General features: G+C 40.2%; 1 protein-coding gene across 1 annotated transcript in view; it reads left to right on the top strand.

Annotated features, from left to right (window-relative positions):
• Window positions 1-14,368, top strand: part of Cdk7 (cyclin dependent kinase 7) — a 26,137-nt gene that overhangs the window by 8,949 nt on the left and 2,820 nt on the right. The window contains exons 3-10 of the mRNA XM_021208303.1: window positions 634-667; window positions 3,575-3,642; window positions 4,445-4,513; window positions 6,475-6,585; window positions 7,705-7,823; window positions 11,039-11,138; window positions 12,503-12,589; window positions 13,952-14,101. Of these exons, the coding sequence (XP_021063962.1) occupies window positions 634-667; window positions 3,575-3,642; window positions 4,445-4,513; window positions 6,475-6,585; window positions 7,705-7,823; window positions 11,039-11,138; window positions 12,503-12,589; window positions 13,952-14,101 (738 nt within the window). The remainder of the gene's footprint in view (window positions 1-633; window positions 668-3,574; window positions 3,643-4,444; window positions 4,514-6,474; window positions 6,586-7,704; window positions 7,824-11,038; window positions 11,139-12,502; window positions 12,590-13,951; window positions 14,102-14,368) is intronic.

Here is a 14,368-nt window from a genome sequence, read left to right as displayed (position 1 = left end):
TTATAAGAGTTGAGATAAAGGAATGCACCACCATTCCCAGCTGTTTAGATTTATTTGATACAGAATCTTTCCATATCCCAGGTAGTAGGACCACAGGCATGCACCACCATGCCAGTCCTGCTTGTAGCTAAGTTTTTTTTTTTTTTTTTTTTGGTTTTTCGAGATAGGGTTTCTCCGTATAGCCCTTGCTGTCCTGGAACTCACTCTGTAGACCAGGCTGGCCTTGAACTCAGAAATCTGCCTGCCTCTGCCTCCAGAGTGCTGGAATTAAAGGCGTGCGCCACCACACATGGCTGTAGCTAAGTTTTTGTGCATTTAGATTATTCATTAATCTCGCACATTGTGAGGTTTTGGTTGGTTTTATTTATAAAGCTTGTATTATTTTATGTGTACCAGTGTTCTACTTCCATGTAGTCTGTGCACCGCTTGTATGCTTGGTACTGTACAAGGTCAGAAGTTGTCATTGGATCCCACTAGAACTGGCAGTTGCAAGCTGCTGAGTGAATGCTGGGAAACAAACCTAGATCCTTTGGAAACAGTCAGTGTTCTCAACCCCTGATTCATCTTCATCCTCTCACTACACATTATTAATATATGTGTCTTGGCTTTTTTTCTTCCCTTTTTCTCTCCCAGATCAAACTTGGACACAGGTCAGAAGCTAAAGATGGTAAGTATTACATGTAATTTGATCAAATAGGAGATGTTGTGAGGAAAATGCTAATGAGAATTCATAATAGTTCAGTAGTGTCTCTAGAGCAACAGTTCTCAACCTGGGGATCATGACCCCATTGCAATGTAAACAGATATTTGTTGCAAGAAATTAAAAATTAAAAATGTTCCCATGCTTGTGCCTCTTCCTCAGTGGCCTGGCCAGCCATGCACAGGCGGCAATGGCTGGCCTGTTCTTTTTTTTTTTTTTTTTTTTCACTCTGGCCTGTTCTTATCTCATGGAGACTCTCTGGCCTGGAGCTCCTGAAGTGTCTCCACCCAGCTCTCTAAGATCCCACTGGTGGGTCGCTACCAAGCCAGCCCCATGTTTCAAATTCCCCATGACCTTTGTGGTGTACCTCAGGCAAACCCATCCTTTGGTGCCTTACCTTTCTCTCTTGAACCCAGATAAGCTGCTGTATGAAGGAAAACAGCACACAAACTTAATTCAGAAACCACAGTAACTCAAATTGCTGGGTGCAGCAACTAAAATCCTAATTTTGTAAACCTTACTAAATCTAAATCCTCACAGGGCATGGTGGCACACACCTTTAATCCCAGCACTTAGGAGGCAGAAGCAGGAGAATTTCTGAGTTTGAGGCAAGCCTGGTCTACAGAGTGAGTTCCAAGACAGCCAGGGCTACACAGAGAAACACTGTCTTGAACCCCCCCCCCCAAAAAAAAAAAAAAAAATCTAAATCCTTCGGTGATGAATCCTGACGGATCTGCCATTGAAACTGGGAGACATCTTGTCCATCTTGTCCTCACTCTGTCTCGGTCCAAAAAGGCCTAATTCTCTCCTGCTTCCTCTCTTCCTCTGTCCAACACAAAATCCTACCTACTCACCCAGTGATTGGCTCCTTTATTCATTAGGGGATGGGTCACAAGAAGTCACCTGAGTATGTGACTCATTCCTTGATTGCAGCCCCTCCCAGGAGAGCCAGATTAGCATCAAAATACAAACAACCCAGGGCTATCCACAACAGATATTTACATTACAATTCACAACAGTAGCAAATTACAGTTGTGAAGTAGCAATGAAAACAATTTTATGGTTGGGAGTCCTCACAGTATTAGAAACAGTATTAAAGGGTCTCAGCATTAGGAAGGCTGAGAACCAGTACACTAGAGAATAAAGTGAGTCCAGTTAGAAACAGCATATAAGGTTTGGAGAGATGGCACAGCGGTTAAGAGCACTGACTGCTGTTCCAAAGTCTGCAAATCCCCCATATGGTGGCTCACAACCATCTGTAATGAGATCTGATGCCCTCTCTGGTGTGTCTGAAGATAGCTACAGTGTACTTACATATAACAAATAAATCTTTGGGCCAGAGCAAGCAGAAGTCCTGAGATCAATCCCCAGCAACCACATGATGGCTCACAACTATCTATACAGATACAGCGTACTCATATAAATAGATAAATAGATTGATAAGGAAAAAAGGAAATCTTTTTGAGTCTTTTTGTTTGTTTGTTTCGAGACAGGGTTTCTCTGTGTAGCCCTGGCTCTTAGCTGATTTAGATGTCATCAATTTTATGATCAGGATTTGCCGTCACATCTGAGTTTTAATCTGAATTCTACCATTGGACAAATCAGTGGGCCACTGGACAAGTCACTTTGGTCTTGAAGTCTTTTTTTTTTTCTTTTTTTTTTTTTGTTTTTTTTGGTTTTTCGAGACAGGGTTTCTCTGTGTAGCCCTGACTGTCCCAGGCAGGCCTCAAACTCAGAAATCTGCCTGCCTCTGCCTCCCAAGTGCTGGGATTAAAGTTGTGCACCACCACTCCTGTAAATAAATTTGAAAGAAAAAGAAAGAAAGAAAGAAAGAAAGAAAGAAAGAAAGAAAGAAAGAAAGAAAGAAAGAAAGAAAGAAAGAAAAGGAGGGAGAGAGAGAGAGAGAAAGAAAAGAAAAGGAAAGGAAAGGAAAGGAAAGGAAAGGAAAGGAAAGGAAAGGAAAGGAAAGGAAAGGAAAGGAAAGGAAAGGAAAGGAAAGAGTGGGCTGGAGAGATGGCTCAACGGTTAAGAGCACTGACTGCTCTTCCAAAGGTCCTGAGTCCAAAGCCCAACAACCACATGGTGGCTCACAACCATCTGTAATGAGATCTGATGCCAGCTTCCAGGGTGTCTGAAGACAGCTACAGTGAACTTACATATAATAAATAAATAAATCTCAAAAAGAAAGAAAGAAAGACAGAAAGAAAGAAAGAAAGAGCAAGTGAACAAGCAAGCAGCATCACAAGGAACAGTCACGTCGTGGAGTTTGGGTGCCTTGTCTGGATGCCCTCACTACTGCTTTGGGTGTCCTAGATCATTGCTGTTTTGCATTTCTGGTGTTCTTGCTTTGAAAGAGTTACATCTTGGAATAACACAAAGTTCCTGTAGAATGGACACATTGGGAATAGGTTTCTTTCTTATTCTCCAGCCTCTTAGAATGTTAGGTCCTGTTTAGCCATCAAGTAATAGTTCCTATGAGCAAGCTCTCTGTGAAGGCGCCCACACTGTTGTAATGTTGATCTCTATCATTTGTATTGAAAAAAGATAGTGTTAGTGCTAATTTGCTATTAGCACAGTCTTCCTCTAAGTTTATAGGACAAGAGAAAAGGCCCTATTACCACATACTTGTTATATGTCTGTATATGCTATTTGTAATTCAGAGTGATATGCTAGAGAGATAAGTACTTGCCATTTTTATATACTGTGTTTTAAGCCATCTTAAAACAATGTGAAAAAAATTTCTCAAATAGTTAAAGTTACTCTCCTTGTGTATGTAAAATGTCTATTTTTCTGAATGACCTTTACAAAAAATACATTTGTAAAAGGTTTGAGATTTCAGAATTCTTGTTCATTTTTTACATTCTTTTTCTATAGGTATAAATAGAACAGCCTTAAGGGAGATAAAGCTCTTACAGGAACTAAGTCATCCAAATATAATTGGTGTGAGTATGATCTAAGCTGTTTGCCCTTGGGGTTCTCTATATTCTGAGTATGGTGGATATCATCAGGGGCTCAGCATGGTGCACGGATGTAGGTAACCTTGCAGATGATTGAAGGTTGATTAGCTTGAAGTGTAGTTTCTATCCCACTTTTGCTGTGAATAGTGTCTTTAGTATTATACATATGACTGAGGAAAGGAATCAGATGTTTCCATACAGGCTAATTTTGTCAGAAATGATTTTGAATTCAATGGTTAAAAGTAGCAGCTTACATTTAAATTGAGAACCTTTTTGCCTGTGTGAGGGCTGGAGTGTGTTTCAGTTAAGTTACTGTAATTTGTGTACCTGAAATAAAAGTATGTACCCTGTACCTAGCAAGAAGTTTCTTAGGAATTTTGTTTGTTTTTTGAGACAGGGTTTCTCAGTATAGCCCTGGCTGTTCTGGAACTCACTTTGTAGACCAGGCTGGCCTCGAACTCAGAATCTGCCTGCCTCTGCCTCCCGAGTGCTGGGATTAAAGGTGTGCACCACCACTGCCAGAGCTGTGAAATTTTCATTAATTTATTCTAATTCTCAGATTTTAGAGAAAGGAGTTCTTAAGTTTTTAGTGAGTTTGTTAAATGGATTAATATATTTGTACCCAAGAATAGTAATTCCTGTTTAAAAAAAAAAATAGGGCAAATGTTAAATTTACTCAGATTCACAGGAAATTGCCAGCATAAGTTTAAAAATTTAAGCCAGGCAATGCACATAATCATATTATTAAATAGAGAATAACAATTTAACTTTTTATTTTCCTTTGCAGCTACTTGATGCATTTGGACATAAGTCTAACATTAGCCTTGTCTTTGATTTTATGGAAACTGACCTAGAGGTAAGACAGGATGCCTGGAGACTCATTTCTCTATTTAGTGAAAGAGAAACCTGCGTGTTTATTCTGCTTTAAGAAAATACTGAGGCACAAAAAAGTTGCTTAATTTTGCAGAATTCAAAAGATCTCTAATTTCTTTATATTTAATTATATTTCTAGTATTATGTACAGAGATTAAGATTTTATTGGCATTTTACCAAGTTCCCTTTAACTTACTGATAATTTTTTTGTACATTAGACTTGACAATTTTACATTTATCCTCATGTTATCAAAGGTTAACGTCTTCTTTTAGAAAATCAAGTTTCTTTGTAAAAGTTGCAGACTTTTTATTAATAAAATCTCCAAAACACTTATAGTCCAAGGATTTAAAACTAAAATTCTTATTTTTTTGGTTTTCGAGACAGGGTTTCTCTGTGTAGCCCTGGCTGTCCTGGAACTCATTCTGTAGACCAGGCTGGCCTCGAACTCAGAAATCCGCCTGCCTCTGCCTCCCGAGCTCTGGGACTAAAGGTGTGCGCCACCACGCCCAGCTTAAAACTAAAATTCTTATACATTGCTGGTTTGAGTCCAAATTCTATAGTTACTTTGGAAAGCAGTACAAATATATTTTATATTTTTTATAACAAAAAAGTTATAAAATGAAAAGCATGTTTACTATCAGATCAAAGGTAAAAGGGATTTTTATGACAGCATCAAGCAAAGGATTGCCCTAAATATAGACCAGTAACAATGTTACTGGTCCCTGCATCCGTACCTCTAATTCACCAGCACTATGTGTGTGATAATACCAGTAATACTACAGTCATTAGTAACAGTTATGTGCTCTAGCAACCACTGTTTGGTGTATATATCTAAGAGAAAACACTTGGTATATGGGTGTTCACTAAAACTAGAAATAGGCTGGGCGGTGGTGGCGCATGCCTTTAATCTCAGCACTTGAGAGGCAGAGGCAGGCGGATTTCTGAGTTCAAGGCCAGCCTGGTCTACAAAGTGAGTTCCAGGACAGCCAGGGCTATACAGAGAAACCCTGTCTCGAAAAAAAACAAACAAACAAACAAACAAAAAACCAAAGAAAAACACCTAGAAACAGCTAAAATGTGTTTTATCTAGAGGATGTATAAATAGTCACCTATACAAGAAAGTGCTCCCCAGGGAAAAAAAGGAACCAATAAGTCTTAATAACAAAATGACTGTCAGAGCTTACAGGTCATCTCGTTGGATTCAATCCTCTTTCCCTCTGTTGCCTTCAGGCGTGGGCATATATTTTCACTCTTTCCCAGGCAATTTCAAGACATATAGTCTTAGTCTAATTACCCCTGTAAGGAAATGCTTGGTCTCCTTTAATTCTACCACAATTGCTTGGGTTCCTTCCTTCCTTTTTGTTTTGTTTGTTTGTTTGCTTGTTTTTTGAGACAGAGTTTCTCTGTGTAGCCCTGGCTGTCCTGGAACTCATTCTGTAGACCAGGCTGGCCTTAAACTCAGAAATCTGCCTGTCTGCCTTCCAAGTGGTGGGATTAAAGGCGTGCGCCACCACCACCTGGCATTACGTGGATTTCTTGGTTGGATTGGGTTTTAGGTCATGTGTCTGTTCTTAAGCAGCTTTTCTCCTGCCAAAAGGCTATACTGTGGAGCTCAGGTAGAGATCAGTCCAGTCTTCCTTTTACCATGTGAGCCGAGCTGGGATGAAGTGGTTTTCCAAAGCATGCACTTGTTAGAAGGGGCAAGTAAAACCCACAGATACTTGATACTTCTAAGCCAGAGTTGTAGGGTCCATAGAATTGCTTACTACCCAAACCAATGATACTCTTTTTTTAACCACTTAATTCTGGAAATTCACACCACACCTTTTAAAGGAGAGTTAGATGATCTTCCATAGAAATACTAATTTTAAATCAGTAAGTTATTTGTTAGAGCTCATTTGGAATAATGAAACATAGCTGAGTATTTCCTGTCTACTTTATAGGTTATAATAAAGGATAACAGTCTTGTGTTGACACCGTCCCACATTAAAGCCTACATGTTGATGACTCTTCAGGGCTTAGAATATTTGCATCAGCATTGGATTCTACACAGGGTAAGCTTCTAAGGAATGATCCGTCTGTCTGTGAGAGGTCTTGCTTTGTATTCCAGGAAGGCCAGGAATTTTTTTTTTTAAAGATTTATTTATTATTATATGTAAGTACACTGTAGCTGTCTTCAGACACACCAGAATCTCATTATGGATGGTTGTGAGCCACCATGTGGTTGCTGGGATTTGAACTCAGGACCTTCGGAAGAGCAGTCAGTGCTCTTAACCACTGAGCCATCTCTCCAGCACAGGCCAGGAATTCAAATTCCTGATTTTCTGCTTTAACTCCTGAAGACCAGAAAGTTGTGGGCATGTTTCATCACATCTGACTTTTAATGTTGCTTCTTAAATGTGATTAAACTTTTTGTCGGTGGTCAGTTGGAGTTTTGTTTTGCATATTTTAAGTCCATGTGTCTGTCTGTGTGAGTGCAGGTGCATGACTGTAATTGGGTATGTGCCACAGTACACTGTGGAAGTCAGATGACACCTCCCAGTCGCCAGTTCTCTCCTGCCTCGTTGAGGGGTTTATGAATCAAATTAAGGTCATTACATTTACTGCACATGGCTCTAACTGATGAGCCAACTTGCCAGTCGGTTGGCTGTTTTGTTTTGACTCTAGCACCTTTCCCTGGAACGGAGGCTGGCTCTGTGCTTGTGGTGACTTCTGGTGCAAGCCATCATAGCCATTTGGATCTCTCATTGTACAAGGTCCCTCCTACCCTTTGGTCTTTAAGACAGAACTCAATCTGTAGACCAGGCTGGCTCTGCCTCCCAAGTGCTGGGATTAAAGGCGTGCGTTACACCCAGCTTTGTTCTCTGGGTTTTAACGTTAACTGGTGCTGGGCCATAACTCAGTTGGTAAAGTGGATGCCCAACATAGTAAGCCCTGGGGTTCAGTCTTCAACCCCACATTTGGTAAACCCTTAATCCCAGCACTCTAGCGTAGAGGCAGAAGCATCAGAAGTTCAAGGTCATCTTTTGATGACATAGTGAGTTCAAAGCCAGACGGGCTACTCTGTGTTGATCACCTAACTAAATAAGTAAAGCAATCTAACTAAATGTATCCCTATGTTGTTTTCCTCTAATCCTGCTTAATGTGTTTGTATTGATAACTGTTTGATACAGGATCTGAAACCAAACAACTTGTTGTTAGATGAGAATGGAGTTCTGAAACTGGCAGATTTTGGCCTGGCCAAATCATTTGGGAGCCCCAATAGGGCTTACACACATCAAGTTGTGACCAGGTAAGAACACAGAAATGAGCAGTCTTCTCTGAACTAACTTTTCAGGAGTGAGTCACTCTTGGTATGTTCTCAGAATACAATCCTTTTTATATTATGTCTACTTTACCACAGTAAAAAAACACACAGCTCTTTCCGACAGAATCTAACTCAGTCCTTCAACTGGATATTTTTGCTAAGCTAAGTATTGAGCGTCCCAGTAACTTTTTTTTTTTTAATTCAAAAAATTATTGTAAACTGGGCATTGTTTTGAGCTCATTTAATTCCAGCACTTGGGAGGCAGAGACAGGTGGATCTCTTTCGATGTCAGTCTGGTCTACAGCATGAGTTCCAGGACAGCCAGTGTTAGGCAGTAAAACACCAGTCTTGAAAAGCCAATGTGTATAGGTAGCCTGGATGTCTAACCTCAGGATATAACATGCCATCTTGGACGTGCTAGGCAAATGTTTTATTTTGTGTATATGAGAGTGAGGGCACTTGTGTGTATGGAGGCCAAAGGACAGCTTTAAGTGTGGTTTGGTTCCTTGAGAGCTGTCTACATTCTGTGTGTGTGTGTGTGTGTGTGTGTGTGTGTGTGTGTGTGTGTGTGTGTGTGTGTTCGTGCGCGCAAGAGGGGGCGTGTTCAAGTATATGGGTGCTTATGTTTGGTGACCAAAGTTGAAATCATTTGTGTTCAGTCTCTCTTCATCTTACATATTGAGTCTCTCACAGACCCAAAGCTTGCTGATTGAGTCAGTTTAACTACCTGGCTTGCTCTGGGCATTCCTGTCTCCCTGAGCACAGGTGACTACCAAGAAAGCCCGGCATTGATGTGAGTGCTGGGAATCCAGAATCCTGCTCCAATGCTTATACAGCAAGCACTCCTCCCACTGAGCCGTCTCCCCAGCCCTCCACCTTGGTTTTTGAGATAGTATCTCGTTGAATGGATCTGTAGCTAGAGGATAGGCTAGGCTTGCTGGCCAGTGAATCATAGGATCATCCTCCTCTGCTTCTCCAGCCTTGGGAGCTGGGATTAACCTCAGGCCTTCATGCTTTTTGGGAATATGTAGTGGAATCTAACTGAGCCATCTTCTCCACTCCCAAAAGTGCTCTATAGTTTAGCTTCATACACAGTAAATTTTGAGAATTAGTAATTTATTTTGCTTTTACATTTTAGTTAAGATAAGCTACAACTTCTATTTCAACTTTATTTATTGGCCTTGTTTATTACATTTATCAATACTGATCTTATAGCATGTGTAGATGTAAATTCTCTATTCAAAGCATTAATATTTGCATTATATATTATAAAATGTTGTGGATGTTGTTCATAGTTTTGATGTGTCAAAACAGGAAAAAATAAAAACAAAAACAACCCCACAGTAAAAACCCCCCACAGATTTTATAATTGTCATGGTGGCTTTGTTTTCTCTTCTTTTGAAATGGGGTCTCACATAACCTAGGCTGGCCTCAGATTGTGTGTGTATCTAAGGACGAGTTTGAACTCCCCATCCACGTCTGCTCCATATCGGATTGACAGATGTGTCATCATGTCTGGTTTGCATTTGCTGTTTTTGTTTGTTTGCTTGTTTTTTGGAGACAGGGTTTCTCTGTGTAGCCTTGGCTGTCCTGGAACTCACTCTGTAGACCAGACTGGCCTCTGCCTCCCAGGTACTGGAACTAAAGTTGTGCATCACTACACCTGACCTGCATTTGTTAATTCCTATGATTTTTCAAGGATCTGAGAAAAATTACAGATTCTCCTATACATTATTTTGCCACCTTTTTCCAAATAAGTTTTATGAGTATCAGTTGCCTGGACATTGGGTAAGAAGAGAGGATATGAGCTCCGGGATGATTTTGACAGTGGGTTACCAGAGCGGACATCATTGCTGAAGCTGACAAAAAATAGAGTGGTAGGAATAAAATCCCAGATTTTAAAGGTCATGGGGCTCTTTTTGGTCGTATAGCATGTTAATGGGAAGTCAAGTAGAGAGCAGAGAGTTTATAGCAGAAAAGTGGAGAGAATCCCAGCAGTCGTGGTCATGAGGACTGGAAAGGCAGGGACTGTGGGACTCATGGTGAGCAGTGGGATCTAAGATGCAAGGATACTTCATCTTTCAAATATTAGCCTTCTTGGGCATGGTGGCCCACATCTTAAATTCCAGCACTCGGGAGGCAGAAGTAGGCAGACCTTTTTGAGTTCTGAGGCCACCCTGGTCTACAGAGTGAGTTCCGGGAAAGTCAGGGATACACAGAGAAATCCTGTAAAAATATCTTTTATTCACTTGATGTAATTGCCATCCCTGGAGGCTCAGTGCCTCCATCTGCTGGCCTAGTCCTGGAAGCTTCTAGCTGCTGTACAATCTTATCTAGGGCTAGAATATTTTGAGCCTCTAAGACTTACTGCCACACCCCAACCCCCTTCCTTTCCTAGTTCTTTTCTTATCTCTGACTGGCTGATTCAGCTCAGCTCTTCTGGTTCAAACTCCTCTTCAAGCTGACTGATTCAATCTGGCTTCTGTCTTGGCCTCTGACTGGATTGCTCTGCTTGGCCTCATACTAACTCTGGCAATATAGTCTAATCTTCTGGCTCCTTTCTCATTCTCTGGCTTGTTCTGTCTTCACCTGTGTCTAGCTTGTTCTCTCTGCAACTTGTCTCTACCACTGTCCCAGTAAAACTGCCTCCTCTCCTATCTTCCTTCCCCTGCCCTCTCTCTCCACTGCTCTCTTAAGTAACATCCTTTTCCTCCCTTCTTGCAAGAGTTGGGCATAGGCCGGGTGTGGTAGCACACGCCTTTCTTTAATCCCAGCACTCGGGAGGCAGAGGCAGGCGGATTTCTGAGTTTGAGACCAGCCTGGTCTACAAAGTGAGTTCCAGGATAGCCAGGGCTATACAGGGAAACCCTGTCTCAAAAAAACTAAAAAAAAAAAAACAAAAAAAAAAAACGAGTTGGGCGTATCCTGTTCTGTCAGATCTTTCTCTGATTCGTTTCTTTGTCTGCCTTTCGATTAGCACCTTCCAAATACGGGTGCTTCCTCTTACCAACTGACTTTTCCTTCATTGTTTGGGATTAAAGGTGTGTACTAAGGCTGAGCCACACCACAACTAGAAACAGTTTTTCCTAGTAAACAACATAAGCTTGGAGTTTACAGTGTGTTCACTTGTAACCGTCATCAACGGAAACCCTGACTTGAAAAACAAACAACTCTATGACATTATTTCTTTTTGTTCTCAGATGGTACCGGGCTCCTGAGTTATTGTTTGGAGCTAGGATGTATGGTGTGGGAGTGGACATGTGGGCTGTTGGTTGTATATTAGCAGAATTGCTTCTAAGGGTAAGTTGTAAATTCATTCACCTTTTAAGTATTATTGACATAGTTCTGAAAATTGACTAGGACTCACCTTTTTATCATAATCCCTATAGCAGAAAAAAAATTGACAAGCAAAGTCAGTTTGTTAAATAAAAGTTTCATCATGTATGATGATGTACAATCCTGGCATGCAGGAGCCTGAGGCAGGAGGATGACTGAGTTGAAGACTACATAGTAAAACTGTATCTAGTCCAAGGTCTCAGCCGCTGTAATGGTTCTACCATATTAAGTTATGCTCAGAGGTTTGTTTCCATGGTGACTGGCTCTAAATTACCTCAGGGTGACAAGATTAAGCATCACAGAGGGTGGAAAGATAACTAACTCAGTTGATAAAATACTTTTTGCACAAGCATGAGACATTTCTGAATTCCTGTTAGAGCTTGTACCAACTCTGGGTTCAGTTAGAAAACAAACTACACATACTTTTTTCAGGAACTTTTAAGAATAATGCAAGGTGTGGTGGCTTACACCTGTAATGTTAGCACTTGGGAGGCTGAGGCAGAGAGAATCACCTAGAAGTTTGCCTGCGTTTCAGAATGAGAATGTCCCACCTAACCCCACACTCCTTCCACACTCACAGCTGCAGTGGGGTGGGCATCATGAAGGGCTGGCTAACAAGTGAACTAACGTCTAAAGTTAAGCAACAGTCACCATTGCCCACCACTTGAGATTCCAGGGCTGAGATGTAGATTCTGTTGAAAGAGACTTCAGAGGGTTGGATGTCTCTTCTGGTAACTTGCCAAAAATCTGCTTTTGAGGGGCTAGACTGCTGTCTCAACATTTAAAAGAGGACCCAGGTTCAATTCCCAACACCTGGTACATGGTGGCTCACAACTACCTGTAACTCCACATCCAGGGAATTTGATACCCTCTTCTAGTTTCCAAGCTAGAAGATGGCACAAACATGGAGCACAGACATATGTGTAAACAAATGCTCATACATATGAAATAATAAAATTAAAAAAAATTGCTGTTTGGAATATATTGGAAATCTCGTTTAGGGTACTAAGGGAAACTCTTCAAAAAGTGTATGCTTGGACACACCTTCTAAAAACTGCATTTTACAGAGAGGGTAGAAGGTGAATTTGGAATGGAAAAGCAGTAAGTTGATAATGGAAATCAGTGCTTTTAACCGCTATTAAAGTTTGTGTGTGTGAGTTCTCTCTAACTCGCTAGACTAAGTTTTAATTGTTCCAGAGTTTAAGTGTTTTTTTAATTACAAAGTTTATAGCTTTTGTGTGTGTGTGTGTGTGTGTGTGTGTGTGTGTGTGTGTGTGTGTGTAACCACTCTCATTAACAATCTTGAAATGCCTGTTTCTTATTTTCAGGTTCCTTTTTTGCCTGGAGATTCAGATCTTGATCAGCTAACAAGAATATTTGAAACTTTGGGTACACCAACTGAAGAACAGTGGCCTGTAAGCCTTTATGCATTTTCTTTGAAATGTACTTAAGATTCTATCACATTATTTTGTTACATGTGAGTGCAGCCGTATGTGCACTGAAGAAGTTAATTATTTAATTTTGCAGTGCTAGAGATTAAGCCAAGACCTTTCCCATGCTGGACAAGTGCTCTGCCACTGAACTAACTTAAAAACTATGGTGGCACATACTTTTAATTGGGAGGCAGAAGATGTGGGAATTTGAGGCTAGCCCGCTTAATATAGTGAGTTCCAGGCCAGCCTGAGCAATGTACTGATGTCCTATCTCAAAAGGATAAATAAATAAATAAAAATAACTTATCCTCATTACTGCAGATGATCAACGGAGGAAATATACAAAGGAAAACATTAAAATTGTGGCCTTCATCTGTCAGTTTATGAATGTACAGCCCTTCCCCAACGCCAGTGTCTGTCCTAGATGCTGTCCATCAGTGGGCACTCACAGTCAGTCCTAGATGCTGTCTGTCAGTGAGCACTCACAGACATAAGTTCCCTTTCCTTTCTTTTATTCTTTACTAAAAAACGGAGGGCTGGGATGTAGCTCCTCGGAGGAAGAGTGGGTGTTCACAGTTAAAATGCTCAATGCCCCGGCTCTCTTAAGGCACTGAGTGAAACAATAGCATAGCAGGATTGAATTATTCGTTAATCTTTTGTTTCCACCAACTTCAAGTTTTTGGTTTTGTTTTTTCTCCAAGACACCATTACCTGACTTTTTTTTTTTAATTAATTGAGTCATGTTTTGCTACATATATAGCACTGCCTAGCCTGGGAGTTTAATGCTTTGTTAGGTCTTAATATGTACATGTAAGAATTAACACTTTTTTCTTTTCAAAAAATTTACAACTAACTAGACCTCTACCTTTCTATATAAGATTCAGAATAATTTGTTTGCATGTATAATATGTCAAGATTTTAACCCTGTTTCTTGGAGAATCAATTCTTTCTTGTGTTGACTATTTCAAACGATGAGCCTCTTTCTCCGACTTTATATAGATGTTTATTTCATCGGCATCTTACAGCTTTTAGTCCATGAGCTTCTCTACACATTGTATTAGACTTCTCAACTATAGATTTTTCCTCTAAGATTCTTAAATATTATCTTTTCTGTCCTTGTATTCACATGTTCATTGTGGCTATGTAGAACTATAATTTTTAAACATATTTATGTTATATATTATACCCTTTACATATTACTAGTTCTAATTTGCTTTTCTCTATAAGTAGTTTTCTTATGATTTTTTTTACACAGACTGTCCTAACAGGCAACATTTTGTTTCTTTATTCCATTTTTGTGTCTTTGGATACTATACTTAAATTTGAATGATAATTTCTTTTCAGGACATGTGTAGTCTTCCAGATTATGTGACGTTTAAGAGTTTCCCTGGGGTCCCACTGCAGCACATCTTCATTGCAGCTGGGGACGACTTGCTGGATCTCATCCAAGGCTTGTTCTTATTTAACCCATGTACTAGGATTACAGCCTCACAGGTACTTCTATTAGAAAACCTACTTAGTAGCATTAATAAAACAAAACTCAAGATCTTTTAACTATCAGAAAGATAGGTATATATTTTGTATATATATTTGTGTCCTTTTCTGAATCTATAAACATTGTCTTGGCTGGCATTAAATTTTGTTATGCATTCACATCACTTAAGAGTTTACATTTGGAGGCTGGTGAGATGGCTCAGTGGGTAAGAGCACTGACTGCTCTTCTGATCTTCTGAAGGTCCTGAGTTCAAATCCCAGCAACCA

The sequence above is a fragment of the Mus pahari genome, chromosome 11, assembly GCF_900095145.1.
Source record: "Mus pahari chromosome 11, PAHARI_EIJ_v1.1, whole genome shotgun sequence".
NCBI classification, from domain to species: domain Eukaryota; kingdom Metazoa; phylum Chordata; class Mammalia; order Rodentia; family Muridae; genus Mus; species Mus pahari.
Note: the sequence above shows the minus strand (reverse complement) of the source record. Positions and strands in the feature narration are given on the sequence as shown.